The sequence below is a fragment of the Channa argus genome, chromosome 18 (genome assembly GCF_033026475.1).
Source record: "Channa argus isolate prfri chromosome 18, Channa argus male v1.0, whole genome shotgun sequence".
In the NCBI taxonomy this organism is placed as follows: domain Eukaryota; kingdom Metazoa; phylum Chordata; class Actinopteri; order Anabantiformes; family Channidae; genus Channa; species Channa argus.
In genome coordinates this window covers 10,816,477-10,832,393 of record NC_090214.1, presented here as the reverse complement: position 1 = coordinate 10,832,393, position 15,917 = coordinate 10,816,477, and the positions used below count along the sequence as shown (strand labels likewise).

The 15,917-nt window shown below is 37.8% G+C and overlaps 1 protein-coding gene across 2 annotated transcripts in view; it reads left to right on the top strand.

Moving 5' to 3' along the window:
• The window catches only part of LOC137103811 (WD repeat-containing protein 70), a 37,324-nt gene that overhangs the window by 1,933 nt on the left and 19,474 nt on the right, over positions 1–15,917 (top strand). For both annotated transcript variants that reach the window (XM_067484501.1, XM_067484502.1), the window contains exons 6-10: positions 484–543; positions 1,007–1,140; positions 2,367–2,520; positions 6,761–6,837; positions 12,769–12,943. In XM_067484501.1, coding sequence (XP_067340602.1) covers positions 484–543; positions 1,007–1,140; positions 2,367–2,520; positions 6,761–6,837; positions 12,769–12,943 — 600 coding nt within the window. The remainder of the gene's footprint in view (positions 1–483; positions 544–1,006; positions 1,141–2,366; positions 2,521–6,760; positions 6,838–12,768; positions 12,944–15,917) is intronic.

Genomic DNA, 15,917 nt, shown 5'->3' with positions numbered 1-15,917 from the left:
AAGCACAGGAGCTACAAATTACATTGGAAGTTCGTTCAAGTTTCCCAGTTAATCACTACAGTATGACAGTGAGTTAGCAAGCACGGTACAATAACCCACCTTTGCTTTTCTTACTGTAAAATGTAAAAATGTCTTCTGTGAAAAAGGCATCTGTTTGTGGGGTGCTTTTAAGATTTCACCGCTAGATGGCAGCACAACAAATATCAACACAGAGATGGCTACCATGTTGTGATGTTCTTTTTCTAATCATTTTTTTGTTTTATTTGTAAATAGACTACATTGGTGTATGTTTCAGAATTTTCCAGAATTTTCATATTCACCTAATTGCTATTTTGCTGTGGGTGACTGTGTAGAGTTTTTGTAATACAGCCAATTAAAGTTAAAATATTGTGTATGATTGAAATGCTGAACTATAACCAAGCACCATTTCTAATCTGCATTCTGTTACTGTTTCCTTGTTTTCATCTCAACTTTCTGCCACAGAATCCAGTGAAGAAGATTCCAGACACTCATGAAATCACTCTGCAGCATGGCACAAAGACCGTAAGAAGTTCTTTTTACAGCACTTAAATGATTATGATTGTGGCCCATTGGGGCTCTGGTGACATTTATTCAAGTGCTTTTTTTGTTGTTGTCCTAAAAGAAAATAAGCAGGTCTTTATTCACTGTAAGTGGCTTATAATCAACACCAAAATTACATCATGCTAGATTTTGTGTGTAGCGATCAACACATCAGTTATGTGATTTTTATTTATTTATTTTGTATTATTATTATTATTATTATTATTATTATTATTATTATTATTATTATTATTATTATTATTATTATTATATTGTATTTTATTTTTTAGCCAATAAGAACAGTGATAGGTGTATTTCACCTGATATTTTATAGCCATGATAAAAGGGTAAATTTTAAGTTTTCTTTGAAAATTTAAAGGTAAAGGTAATTTTTATGGGAATAGTGGCCGTCTTCATTAGTAAATAAGACAGTTTTTCTCCTCAGGTGTCAGCTCTTGGATTAGACCCCTCTGGAGCCCGGCTGGTGACTGGTGGATACGATTATGATGTGCGGTTCTGGGATTTTGCTGGGATGGACCAGTCTCTACAGGCCTTCAGATCCCTTCAGCCATGTGAATGGTGAGTCCGTTTCTGTGAATACTACATGGAACATCAACAAAGTTGCTTAACATATGGTTAATTAGATTCATGCAACCATCCAGCACAATTGTATTTATGTGTGCCAAAGTGTACACACATACACAAACGCACATTTGCTGAGCTCCATTGAGCCTCATGCTAACCCTGTGACATCCTTTTTTTTATTCAAAATGAGCCTTTCAAAAGCAGATGGTTCAGATGTGTGGTTGTTTGTATGCACATGTTTATTCTGTGTTTCACGGAAGCCATCATCAAAGATTACATTCTTTTTTGTTTTTGGGAACCAGTGGACTGAGCTAGAACAGGCTTCCACTTAATAACAGAAATTTATGCTACATTTAATTTGATTATATTGCGATCCAGTAGCCTGTTTGGTTTAGTAACAAGAGGCTTCATATAGAAAGCTGTTCCTCTTTTTTTGAAACTTGTGATCTCATTCAAATTGAAACAATGAAATTTAGCATTTTGTGATCAGTTGACCTTTAAAGATGACCTCTCAGGTAAAGACAGTACTGACAGCAACCTCACTTACAGTTTTTTCTGTGTACAGAAATGCCCATGCCCTGTATACCCCCTGCTGTAATATTGCTGTTTTATATTGACCTGGATTGCTAATCTCACTCTGGTTAAGTTGTGCAGAGTTGTCTCTTGATTTGAATGGACTCGTGTGCAGTGTAGAATGACATGCTTGTTTTAGTGTTTGTTTCCATGTAAAACTGAAAAAGCAGACATCCTTTACAAAAAACCCTAACTACACTAAAAAAAAAAGTAAATATCTGTTGTACATACTGTATCTGTAATAATAGGTTCCCATTATGTTTATTTCTCTGTGTTTTATTATGGGTTTTCTAATATGTTTCAAGGTTCAAATAATTCTTTCCATTTCTTTGCTGTAAAATCCAATTACACTCTCCGTTATGGTTCAGTGTGTTGCATGTTGAACATCAAAGAGGCCATTCATCAGATGTACATAAGATGTTGTGTTGTTTTGTCCCTATAGCTGCATGCATCTACTGCTTGTGTTTGTCTATGACCCCTTGGAAAAATAAAAGCTTTTGATTTAACAATGTTTGTGGTGCGGACAACTTGCAAAGAAGCACCAAGACTTCTATACGAACCTATCGCATCCACGGAAATGCAAACTGAAACTCTGCTTAGTCTCAGATCTCCTATTTATCAACTGTATATTGTGTGTTTTCCCTCAGCCACCAGATCAAGTCCTTGCAATACAGCGTCACTGGTGATGTCATTCTGGTGGTTTCTGGTAATGCACAGGCCAAGGTTTTAGACCGTGATGGCTTCAATGTCATGGAATGTGTGAAGGGAGACCAGTACATAGTAGATATGGCGAACACAAAGGTAAGCAGAACTAGTGCTCCCATACACCAAGCCACAACATTAAAACCAAACTAGTGCTCATATACACCAATTAGCCACAACATTGACAGAACCTGGAGGTTTTAATATAATTATATTGTGGTTTTTTAATACAAATATTAAAAACAATACATTCTAATGTATTATTGTGGCTTATCCACCTGTCAGCGCATAAAGGGGTTAAAATCAACTCCGTCTTAACCAACACGGGGATCTTTGACCATCTTTTTTTTTTATTTATTATTGTACATGTTTTGACATAATTACCATAATCAGTACTTTTTTAAATACATTGCTTTAGTGGAGTACTTTTAATTTTGTACTTTGAGTATAATGTAAATAACCTGCTTAGTATGTTTCCTTTAATAAAGGATTTAAAGTCTTAAGTGTTTTTATTTTTTTGTTTTATTTTTTTTTATTTTATTTTTTTTGTAGATCAACTTGCATCAGCAGGGGGGCAGTACTGAGTTTGAAGTGGTCAACCGTTACAGTGCTCTGTTTTTTGTGTCAGTTAATTTAGAAGCTTTCAATCATCATTATCATTCAATAGTTAATTTAAAAGTGATTTGAAGAAGGTATTTCTTCATGTAAATGTTACAAAGTGTTGCTGCAGTTGTTGCATTATGATTCTTATATAAGTTGTAGATTTTGTGTGTGGGGGAAGACTTTACCAACAGAGGGGGATAGACCCTGGTTTGGACTGAATTTCACGCATACAGAAAAATCTTACAGACCAGCTGCCTATAACCTGTCAATGTGTTTTTCCTCACAAATTATAAAGCTGATCATATGACACCACTCTTCCCATCAGCACAAACAAGTTCACTACTTCTCGCCTGCTCCATCTCTGAAATATGAGTTCTCCTCATCTCTTGCTTGCTCATTAAACTTATTTGCTAATTAACTTTGTGACATGAACCTTAACTTGCACTGAGTTGTACCAACATTTTTCAATTAAACTTGTAGTAAACACCTGTTAAAGAGGATGGTGCTTTAACCAGTCTTCTCCTCTTCGGTAGTTATATGTTGGACATTAACCCTTAATGCTCTGTGCTAAAAACTGAGACAGCATTCAAGCTTATGTTACAAAAACAAAATAAGACTTATTCCTCAAGAATCTGATGGGTTGGTCAGTAACTTAGTTCCTTTTGTTAATTTTGTAAATGTGAGAGCAGGGGACAGCTTTTACAAGTCTTAAGAGGTGGCTCTCATGTTTTGGACCCCCCATTCATAATTGTATTTAAATGTAATTAAACATTCATCAAATATTACAACCACCTCAACACTCTAATACAACTTAACCACACACTATGACCTCATTATTACATAATTATTAACACATTTTTGACTTTTCTAAAAGTAAAAGTAAATGTGGCAGAGCTGCAGTGTTGGACTACATTAGATTATACAGGTGTACCTAATGTTGTGGCTGATCAGTGTATATACTCCTGACCCTGAGTATTTGGACTATTCATTTTAAATAAAAAATAAACTGAAGGCATTAAGTGTAACCTTTTGAGTAAGTTAATGTGTGTGGGCGATATAGCCATTTTAACAAATTCTAGCCCAAGTTTAAGGACTCAAAAGTAGTTGGACAGGTATACACATATCATCACTATTAATAATTGAATATTAATAATTTGTTAAAAAGTTTGCAGTTGATATCTGATGACAATTATATCTTGTTTGTATATTATCAACAAAAGTTAATTATGTTAACCTTCGCATATCATTATTGCTAAAACAGGTTTGATCAATAAACACCATTTTAAAATTACAAATAAAATACATTTTATTAAATTGCCCATTATTCTTCTCTTCTAAATAGGTTTAACTAACTACTTTTTAACAACTTTTTCAACAATTGACTTGATTATTACTTTTATTTATACAAAGCTCTAAAACTATAGATCACCCGTTTTTGGCCTGTCTCTTCACGGGTTGCCACAGTGGAACATGTGTTCTGTATGTTGATTTGTCATGAGTTTTTGCACCGGATGCCCTTCGGGATTGTCGAACCTGCGGCCTACTGCATCCCAACCCCAATGCTCTACCACTGAGCCACCATATACAGTAAAGCTATAGATATATTAGATTTTTAATTAAGCTTTACAATCTTTAAGAAAGATAGCTTTTATTCCTATAGTGACAGCAATATGCACGAAAAAGATTGCTAACTTGAAAGTTGTTGGATGCTCTTCTGGTCTTCTGCTGTGTGGCTTAATCTTGCCAATACATAATGGTAGCAAGGTGTAGCTCTGAGCTGGTCTGTTTCAGTTTGTGAGGATAATGGTCTGTGCTGTGTGACCAGCCAGAGGCAGTCACAATGGGAGAGCAACACCACATGCTTACAGGGTTGTCGCGGTTCATCTCTTGCTTGTACCTGCATCTACAAAGGAAGATCCTAATTAAGTGTCCATGGTTGGGTTTTACTGTGTTTAAAAAAAGCCTTATTGGTGGTCACCAACCATCTGTGCCAGCTGCACTGCATTTAGAAATAGTTTATACCACCCATATGAATTACTTGAACAAGTGAAGGCCCATTGATTGCAAGTAGTGTTTTCCTGGATGTCCTACATTCTTATCCTGCTCAGTCCCATCTGGAGCCGATGGCAGTTTGGTTCAGTGAAAACGTGTTTTGGCCTGCTGACAGTGTCCCAGACGATTAGTTGTGTCTCATGTGATAATTAAGTCCTTGCCTCTGCTTTGCCTCTGTCAACAGTCAGTTACTTTCTTCCTGATTCATCCCACTTTGTGCAAAGATTTGCCACACAGAAGAATATATGTGCATGCGGTAGCATTTCCTTTTTTTTCTAATAAATGAACTAAAGTCTAAAGAGAGAAGCAGAAGAAGAAATCAGCAAATGTTTACATCTGAATTTGATGATCAAATTTGGATATTGGTTTTTTTTTTTTTTGATTCACTGTACATTTGCATAGTGGAGTTGATAAAATAATTGAATAATCAGTTGATTCTTTCAACAGTCAAAATTACCAAACGCCCTTTTTAGCCTTCGCTTAAATGCATTAACATAGAAACCGATTTAGATTATTGTTATTATCTCCAGTTAGTCAATTTTTGTTATCAGGGATGGTTATTTTCTCAGGTCTGTTTGTCATTAACATGCTCTATTTGTGTTGCCTGTTAGTATGAATATCAGTCTGCTGTTTCCCTTTAGTTTTTGGCAATTTGTTGTTCTAAACAGTGAAAGAAGATGAATCAGATTTTTTTGGGGGGAGGTAGTCACGCCTGGATACTAATCATAAAGCTCTTGTGATAGATAAATCAGTTTATTTTGATGTTGTGGCACAGAGCAGAGAAGTTGAGTTATTCACTGCCCACTGTGTATTTTTTGTGTAAAATTTAATAACTTAGCCAATTTGCTATTAATCCTTTTTGGTCATTAAACAGCAAGAGCCTAGACAGTTTTCTTTTATTGATTATTAAAGTGGTGTGTTTGAAGTATTTGACAGTGAACAGGCAGGCCTCTTTTCCTGATACACACATACCAAAGTCATTTAGTCTGCTTTTTTCATGCAAGGTTTTGCTTTCTCGAGCATCCTGTCAAACAGTGGTATATCATGTCGAAAGCCTCTTTGACAAACACTGAAATATTCTCTTTGACCTGGAAGGAGGGGAGGCCTCTCTCCTTGGTACCCTGCTTTGAAATAATTTGTTAGAGGATTCCTGTGCAGAATTACTCATAACAGAGGAGATTTCCTAAAGTCACATTGCTTTAACTTGCTGTTTGAAGCAGCGCAGAAGGCTGTATTACAGCTTCAATGTTCACCAGCTGAGTTGTAAAGCTATTTTGAGTAAGGACAAAAGTCAAGGTTACAGTATGATCAAAGTTAAGTACTTTTCTCCAGGGGAGGGCCCTTAAAAATGCATTCAGATGACTAACTAACTGGTGCCTCTGGGAAACCTTTGCATGTGTCTTTATAGATACAAGCCTCACAGTTACCATGTAGATCACAGTTCCCAATCTAGCCACAACACTGTCGTACAGCAAATTTGCGCTAAGCTGTATTTGCAAAAAAATTGTCTCTAATTAGATTTTAAAATATGTGATCTTTATTAATTGACCACTGTTTGCTCCTGGCAACTAGCCTTTACTGACTGCAACTACCTAAGCTATATTCTACATAGTTAATAAGTTAAAACATTTTTAGTGTTAATGGCAACAGTGATTGAATACATTTTACTTTATGCTCTTTACAGGGTCACACTGCTATGCTGAATGGTGGCTGCTGGCATCCCAAGATCAAAGAAGAGTTCATGACCTGCTCTAATGATGGGTGAGTCCCAAATACATGTTTTGAGCTGTGAGTTGAAACAGAGGATAACACCAACAGTTATCCTCTCTCTTTCTTGAAACTGCTAGATAGACAAGTCGGTTATTTATTTTTCATAAGCAGAGACATTCAGCCAAACTGCCACATACACATAAAAGATTTGTTCATGATCTTTGTGCATTGAAATGTGTCATTACTTCTAATTTAAGATGTCAATAGTGAAACTTAAATATCTACGTAATGAAACGGGAGAATTGTCCTTACTGGGCCACTAACTAGTGAATGCCATGTCAAAGGTAATGTTCTCAACTAAACTGACTTTCTTTACTCTCACCATCTCCATATCTCTAGAAGTGCTGGCCTGACCGCACAGCTGTGCTTTGACACATGGCACATTTTATACGGGATATTGTCCAAATGCAGCTCTTATTTGCAGAAGATGACATATTTAAAATCTTTCTCTTCCAGTTAGCAGAGCTTATCCAGCCTTCGCTCTCTTAAAAAACACTGGGCCTATATAAGCGCAGAAGCTGTAAACATTTGCTGTTTATATAGGCGTGCGTCAATAGTTGTAAATGATCGTGTGTGACTTTAAGTGAAAGCACAGTGATGAGTCTTAGGTGACTGCGACAGGCAGCAGTGCAGAAACCAGGACTATCATCGTTTAGCAAAAACAAGGATCTGGCTTTGTGGGCAGGGCACAGCCTTGTGTTTACCAGTCTCCCTGCTCTCCCAGATGCAAAGGCTAGTTTATTTAGCTCTTACGGAGTCTCTGGAAGTCCTCCTCTGACACGTTAACACTGGGTGTTACCCAAAGCCAGCTCAGTGGCGAGGAGTGCAGAGGGACCCCTTAAGCAGGCACAGCAGCTGCTTTTGAGTGAAGGGTTCACAGCAGCAGAGCAGGTCAGAGTAGCACAGTATTTGGCATCTCTTAGGGGAAAGAGTCCGTTTATCCTTGCTAAACCTCCTTTATTGCACCTTCACGTATCATTGCGTTAGTAATGTGCAGTTCAATTTAGGGGTTAAGTCATGATGAAGTGCTTTAATTTTCTTTCTTGCTGGATGCACTGCCCCTCAAACTTCTCACCTCATCAATTAAAAGTCCCTCTCATACCTCTAGTGCATGTGCAAAATGTATCAGGCATAGTTTTAACATACGTCAAACATAAAGACCACATTACTTACTTGTTTCTGTTTTTTGGTAGCTCTTCATTTTTAGCACTCCAGTATTTTCAGCATTTGAGATTTTAGCATGCAGATTTGTCTTTCTTTTTTTTTTTGTCTAGTCTAAATTAAGCATATTTGAGGAGATAACCTGATGTTCTTACGATACCATGTATCTTTATGTTATGTTAGACAAAACCACGGGGTCTACGGGCAGCAACATTTTTCTGAATATGAACTGCCTGCTCCAAGATGTATTTGCAACTGCTGGGAAAACATGAAACAGCTGTAATACTCCTGGACCTCCAAAAGTGAACCTATGAGACTAAAGGCATAATGTACTGCAATATAATGTACACCCATGATTATAGTCTAGTCTAGCATGGATTATTAATGCTCCAGTTACTCTGGAGGAATGATCAAAAATGTTTAGTTCTTTCTATTTTCCTTACCACCACTTTATGCATGCTGCTGTCTTTAAAGTTTGGACTGTGAAGCTCAGACTATAGTCAGTTAAGAATTGACCAGCTGTGGGGCAACAGTGCCAACATCAGACCCACATCTAGTTTTTCAAACATTCATGTTCCTTTGTTAGCATAGTTCGAGTTTTTGTTGTGTTTATTTGAATAGGTTAAACATGATCACTGAAGCACAGCTCCTTAATTAAAGAGCTCCCTGGTTGTATGGAGTCTTATTCACAAGAATTGCCCCTCAGCTCCTTGAATGATTTCATTAACCCAACCCTTTTCTCTGAGAAGTGGGTGAGAGGGAAGTAGTGATGAAGCGGTTAAATAATACTATAACAGCAGGGGGTGGCAGGATGGTAAGAATTGTCTCGGTACACTGAGTGTTGTAAGGGGCTTTAGTAGAACTGTGGGACTTTGGTGAGTGAAAAGCCATTTGCCTGTAAATGGTGTGAATGTGTCAGTATTTCACATTCTTCTGTCTTCTGTCAACTATTTGTTTCCCCAATATTTTTTATGTTTTAACTAAGGTGGCTAAATATATATTAAGCACAGAGCCCTTTTAAGTCTTAGCTAAGAGACTGAACACCTGTTTGAAAACTTCAGTTTATTTCTCAGAAAGTAAAAGCAAGATGTGCTCTCTATTCCCTGTGGAAGTATTTCTTTGGCAGAATGGAACATAATAAAATGCAGACATTGTAATGGGCAACATTTTTAACAGTATTAGTTAAAAAAAAATCAATGAATATGTTCTGTTAAAAGATAATAAACTTTATTGTTTATTGTCAAAATACAATAACTCAAAATGTGGGAAACTTTGCATTAGTAGCTGCAAAGGCATAACATTGCTTATTCTTTGTTTTACTTTATGTAGTTTTATAGTGCCCCAGAAGAGTGATAAAAAATTCATGTTATGCTCTTTTTGTGACTGAAATTTCAGCCAATGGAGCAGAGGATAGGACAAATGGCGACTTTCTAATTAGGGCCATATGTTACTTGTGTTGAGTCTTGAGACACATTTGCACATGTGCACACAAAGATACACACAATTTGAGGAATGTTTCCAAGAGGTTTGAATGCCAGGGATTCCCTTCGTGTTGGCCTGCTGTCAGGGCTGCAGCTGGATTTGGATGTGTAGTTGTATGCGAGGAGACGGAGAGGACAACATGGCAGGTCCCTTCATGCTGAGGGACAAACTGTTTGTCTTTATCATGTGCTCCAACCAAAGCCATAATCCGATACATGTGGTACATTAAGGAAGAGCAGCCAGCAAAATAGAAAAGTCTCACACAACATATTCATAGACGCTACTTGGATAAATGCTTGTACTGAGCAATGCTTCCCCCTCCCCACCGCTGTAGTCAGCAACTGTTCTTACTTTGTTTGTTAGTTTTTTTTGTTTGTTTGTTTGTCTGTCTGTCATAATTTTTGTATCCACATGTTCTAATTGATCATTTCTAGCATACTGACCTTGTCATGCAAGTAGGTAAACTTTTTCAAACGCTGCCAGCTAAGTGTTTGGTGACGGCTTACTTTAGATATTGCTTGAGGAAAAGGGGCATTACTGCACACTCATTAAGTGTGATCTGTGTGACAGAACAGGGATAAAGAGTAAGGACCGATACCACAGTGATTGTGAGCATGTTGGGGCGATTCACAGTTTGACACATATGGTTCATCCACAGTCCAGGGCATCTTCAACTGTTGCAGGCCATACAGTGCAAGTGTTCCATATCTTGCTGATACTTAAGTGAACATACCATACCTTAAAAGAGTGCTTTTATTTATTTATTTTTAAACAATTTACAATTGAGGCTGAATTTTTGACTGACAGAAACTGCAGGCTCCTCAGTGTGTTTTTTTTATCTGAGTGAACTGATTATCAGGCCTCGTTCTAATGGATATGGTCCAGTAGGCAAGCTTCTTATCAACCCAGATTGCTTGATTGAATCTGAAGGACTGTCTTGATTTCTTGTAGTCTTTGAGTCAAGCATTGTAGTGTGTGGTCTCTCCCTGCTAAGGCATTTTTAGGGTCTCATTTTACCCAGAGTAATTTTTTCCTTTGTAGATTGTAGTGTTCCTTCTTTTAGTTTCTTGCCTAAATGCCACTGTGTATATGTCCCCTTCGGAATCCCTCTGTTATTTCCCTACACTTTATCTTCTTCAGCTGCAATGGAAGATGGAGTATCTGCCATTCTAATCCTTGTTATAACTCAGTAGATAGTCAACCAGCCATCAGGCAACATAGTCTATTCCAATCACTGGAATTTGACAAACAAACAACAACTTGTACAGAATGTAAACTTATTATTTTACCAATTCCTTATCTTCCTTATCATATCATCTGGGAAAATGATCCTAGCCGCTATCCTCCTCACTAGACCTATAACCTAACAGAAAGATAAAATCTGGGGCCAGGGGACCTGTCACTCCTCAGTTGATGTGTGAACAACCGTGTTACCTTGTAAAGTGTGCACGCATGAATAAGGATGTATGGCTCTCATTTTATTACATTCATCACTCTGTCTCCACAGCTTCTGTGTGGGAAAAGGGGCCTGCTGATTGAAGGGAAAATAGAGTTGCATGGAAGAATAAAGGGCAAAAGTATGTTCCCGGTTTCTTCATGTTACATATGAGTTTTCTAATACCTCATACTCTTATCTTCTCAAAACAGCTACCTGCCCTGAGAGAATACTGTTTGAGACTGCCCCAGATATTTTCCTCTGGAATAAAAAGTACAAGTTTAAAAACATGAAGGTGACAAGCCTTTTTTTTTTTTTATACAGTACTATATATTAGCCCAGACAGTTTCCCCTTCCTTGTCTGCTCTGATAGGTGAGGGGGATCAGCATTCTTTCTGTGTTCATGGTTGTCTCAACAGTGGTGGGCTGTATCCTCCCTGCTATATTCCCTGACAGCTAGCAGTGCCATGTTTTGGAAAGAACCCTTACGATAAATAGCATTCCAGGTTTTGTGTGCTACGCAAAAGGTTATGTTGTCTTTATTGGCTTGACAGACGCCTACAGCCTTCTGTAAACAAAATTGAGATGTCTGTGTAAGGCAGCAGGTGGAACAATTTGTCATCCAGTCTGTAGCTATCACTCTTTTCTTTCACTCTCACACATACACAGCCCTCATAATGTTTTTCGCGACCTCATTTTACATATGTGGCTTTTGCACCTCTTTTTCCCATCATTACATTTTGAAAAATGTATTGTCAGCTTTAGTTTGTGTGGACTCAAACACAACTTTATCTACCATACTTTTATTTAGCTCTTGCAAGTTGTCACTCAAACCATATGTTTTCAGCTGGCATTTGTATCACATTGTTAGACTTGTCCAAACATAGTTTAATATATGTGTGCCTGTGACTTTGTAGCTGGCCGTGAAGGAATACTTGCCTGGCTGTTAGTAGCAGCCCTACCTGTGTGTTTATACTCCTCTGTTGACCTCACAACCCAAAGGTCTCGATGCTCAGCACCCGGCTAAAGATACATGTGGTTGTACTCTGTCTGCCATGAATATTAGTGTAGGTGCGTGGGAAGTTGGCTGAACATTTTTGTGTGTACTCATGTCTTTCAAAATATACTGTGGAGATTTCCATTTCTTAAACTGACTTGTGGGACTAGATGGCATCTCAGTTTTTCCTCTTAGTCATCAATTTTTTTCACTGCAGCCTCTTATTTACTTGTTTGTTTTCTGGTGGTTTCACAAAGGCTCTGACAGGTTAAAGATCTTGTTGAGTGAGAAAAACAGTGTTGTTTAAAGTTTTGTGCAGCATCCCTTGCATAGACAACAAAAGAAAACAAGTCATGCCTATGGAGGTCACTGAGTCATTTCAAACTTTTCCTTCTTTATTAATTTTGTTGTTTGTTGTTTTTGATGTTTTTTTTGATAAAAGGTGGACGCTAATTTTTATCTATATTAGTGTAAACGTATGTTATATTTTACTGGCTAGACGCCAGAGTTTAGCACAATATTGTTGTCTGCCAGCCTAATGTTGAGTTCCCTCTCAGTGGTCCAAGTTTTGTAACGTGTTCAACATGTGTTGTAGGGGCAGAATCAGGATTTCATGGAAACTTCAGATATATGTGCCAGACTGATGTACTGTTCTGCTGTTTACTAACCTCTAATGCTAGGGTAGCTGCCTAACCTCATGTACATGAGAATTATTTTGCTTTCTGTACCTCTGTATGATTATGATTTATTATGGTTTACCATATTCATTATTGTCTTCAATAAATATGTTTATAAGATAAACATTTTATGACAATTGGTTGAGAAAAATTTAATTTTCTGTTCACAGCACGGTGCGCACATGGGACCTGAGCTCTGAGAAGAAGCATAAGTCTGTTTTCAAACCCCGCTCCCTTCAGGGGAAGAAGGTGACCCCCACATGCTGCACCTACAGCCGTGATGGGAAACTTATTGCAGCAGGCTGCCAAGATGGCACCATCCAGATCTGGGACAGAAACCTGAGTGTGAGTACTAAAACACACACCAATGACCAGAATGTCCACTAAGTTGTAAACATACTGTGTTTGTTTTGTTATGGTACAGAGTCATGATACTAAGGTCATCTGGTCACAGGACAGAGAGGTCAGAGTTCAATAAGTCACTAACACTGACCAGAACTCAAAATGTCTATCTTTAAATGCATTTGCCCAAACAGAGAGTAATTGAGAATCGTATTCAATAGCCTGTCTGACCTGTATTAACCTGGTTATCACACTAACCAATGTCATGGCAGTTAGCATGGGCCAGAGTCGCTCTCATTTTGCGTAAACTCTAAATAAATATGAGTCTACAGCTATACTAGTGCCTCTGAGAGGCTGTATTAAAAGCTATTACCAACATGGTAACAATGGTAATGCTAAACATGTTGATAATTTTTACCATGTTCACAATTATATTTTAGCTTGTTTAGCATTGCAGTTTTTGCTAATTAGTACTAATATAGCTTGGACTGATTGCTGATGTCATTGGTTGTATAGGTGTATACAGTAGAAAGAATCCAAAGAACTGCTTATTTAAAATTTTGAACTTATGATGTGTTAGGTGGTGAGATAAAACTGTGTAGCAAATTTCATAACAACCTTTCTAATAGTTGTTGAGACATTTATACATTTCTGCATTTCAAAACCTCATATTTTGGCTCTAAAACACACAAATGTTATATCAGGCATGACATTCAATCCAACAGTTGTCAAGGCATTAAAAACCAAAACAGCCTAAATGTCAACCTACTGACAACAGGACATCACAAAGTGAATATGCCTCATCCTCTGGTAACTATCATTGTGTGAACAAGGGCAACGAGTTCACTCTGTAGCATCCCTTCTGTGGACATCCTAGACAGCCTATGGAAGTCAAAGGGGAAATATTTTTCATGTTTGTCCTACAACAATGTGCTGTTCGAAGGTCAGCATCATACGTTGTGTGTCAGTATATGCAGAAATACTAACAACTGCTTAGTTTATCCTAATTAACTAAGAGTTCAAGTGCAATAGTTTTATGAACAATTTCATTAATTTTACACTAGACTGTCTGACAGGGCAGCCAGATTTTCATCATGGGTAAAGATAGGGGATTATTTAACTGAATGAAGTGATGGGTTATAATTAGGTGGAAGAACATGAAAGTTGCTGTGAGGCGCAATCAAAATTTCCCTCTGTAGGTTTTCCACCATCACATTAAAGTGATCAAATTGTTCATTCTATTCTTGAAATGTTAGATAGTTGAGAATAATAGTTGATCTCACTTATTTTGGTATTTTTACTTGTTGTCCCTGTGGTTAAAAATGACTTCCATTCTGGGCTGTAGATTACAACTACTTCATCTTTCATCAAGTGGTTTTCTGTGAAATGTTTAACAGATATCTCTAACCTATTGCCTGCTTATCTAACTTTCTTTTTATTGGCTTTAGGAATCTAAGAATGATACCTCTGGGCAGCAAAAAAAGAGATAATTTATGTTTTTTTCCCCAGATAATAAGTGACAGAGCAAGTTTGGCATAATTTAGTATTTATAAAAAAGAGCTATTGCAGGCTTCATTCTGGCATAGTACATTATGATTTGCCCTTTCACAAGTTACTCACATTGGAGCCATGAAATACTGTAAACCCAACATTTTGTAAATGGAACAATATGACTGATAGAGGGCTACACACATGAATCTAAAGATAAAAAAGATCTTGAACAAGAGGGCGTGAGTTTTATTATGGAGAATAAAAGTTTTTCCCTCAAAAGTTTTGGCATTATACAATTTTCTTATAAATCTCTTGTTCCAGCCCATACCATTAAATATCTACATCCCCATATGTATGCATGGTTGACTGCTTCTGTTATTTTATATGAGAATAGCAACAGTGACAATTAGGCTGTAGTCAGTGAGTTGGAACAGCTTGATTAGACGGAAGGGCTTATCCAGATTAGTCAAATGAGAAGTAGGCTACATAATAATTAGTTCAAAGTCAACTTCTTAATCGCAGGACATGCAAACGGTGTATATAATTAGATATTTGAACTACTTTAACTACTTTTCTAATGCAAGAGTGTCTGTGCTTCCATAATCGTATGCTGCATAGATTCCCATCTCTCCTCACAGATCATCCCTACCCCTGGACTGCTAGTAGTAGCAGGCTGTAAGTGATTGGGTAAAGCTCTCAAAATTTATTACCCCTCCTTCTCCAAACTAAATATTTACCATGTGTGCCATAGCAGCTTACAATAGTCATGTCTGTTGTCTGACCACTGGAGCCTGTCCTGTCTGAATAGCTTAAAAATGTAGTTTGTGCCCTCTGCCCTAATCAGCAACCTGTGCTGCTGACTGAAATTTAGCCACAAGCCTAAAAAGGAGTTGACCTTCCGATGCTTTTTTGCTCTCCAACCCCCCCCCCCCCCCCCCCCCCCCCCCCCCCCCCCCCCAACTCAAAGAAAGCCCATCTCCTGTTAGATAGCCACTATTACTCATAGCCAGAATATGCAGGCAGATCAATCACGATCACTCATGTACATGACCTTCATCTAGGGCTCAAACTGAAGAGAGGTTATTGAGGATGACACATCATGCTCTTGAACCCTGGCATGAGTTGATTGATCCTATGATGGTAGTCAAGTAGGTGTCTTTCAGTGGACTGCTGTAGAGGGTGATTGCATACTCATTCTCTGACCAGAAGGGTCGGTGCCAGAATTACAAGACTGCATTTAAATGGTTGCCAGGTAATGTGCACTCTGTGATGCATTGAGAGTGCAGGCCGTCGTTCCAGAACATTACCACAGAGACCTGAGGAATGTTATGATGTCAGTGGTGAACTTGGGTGTTTCCAGACTTCAAAGTGGGACCCCCAAAACGGTGGTTTTGATAAACGACACAGTTCTTAGTGTTATCGTGAGATGACATGGCCTACTTTCTATTGTTGTTAGTATATATTGGTTTTCATACTGTAATATCAC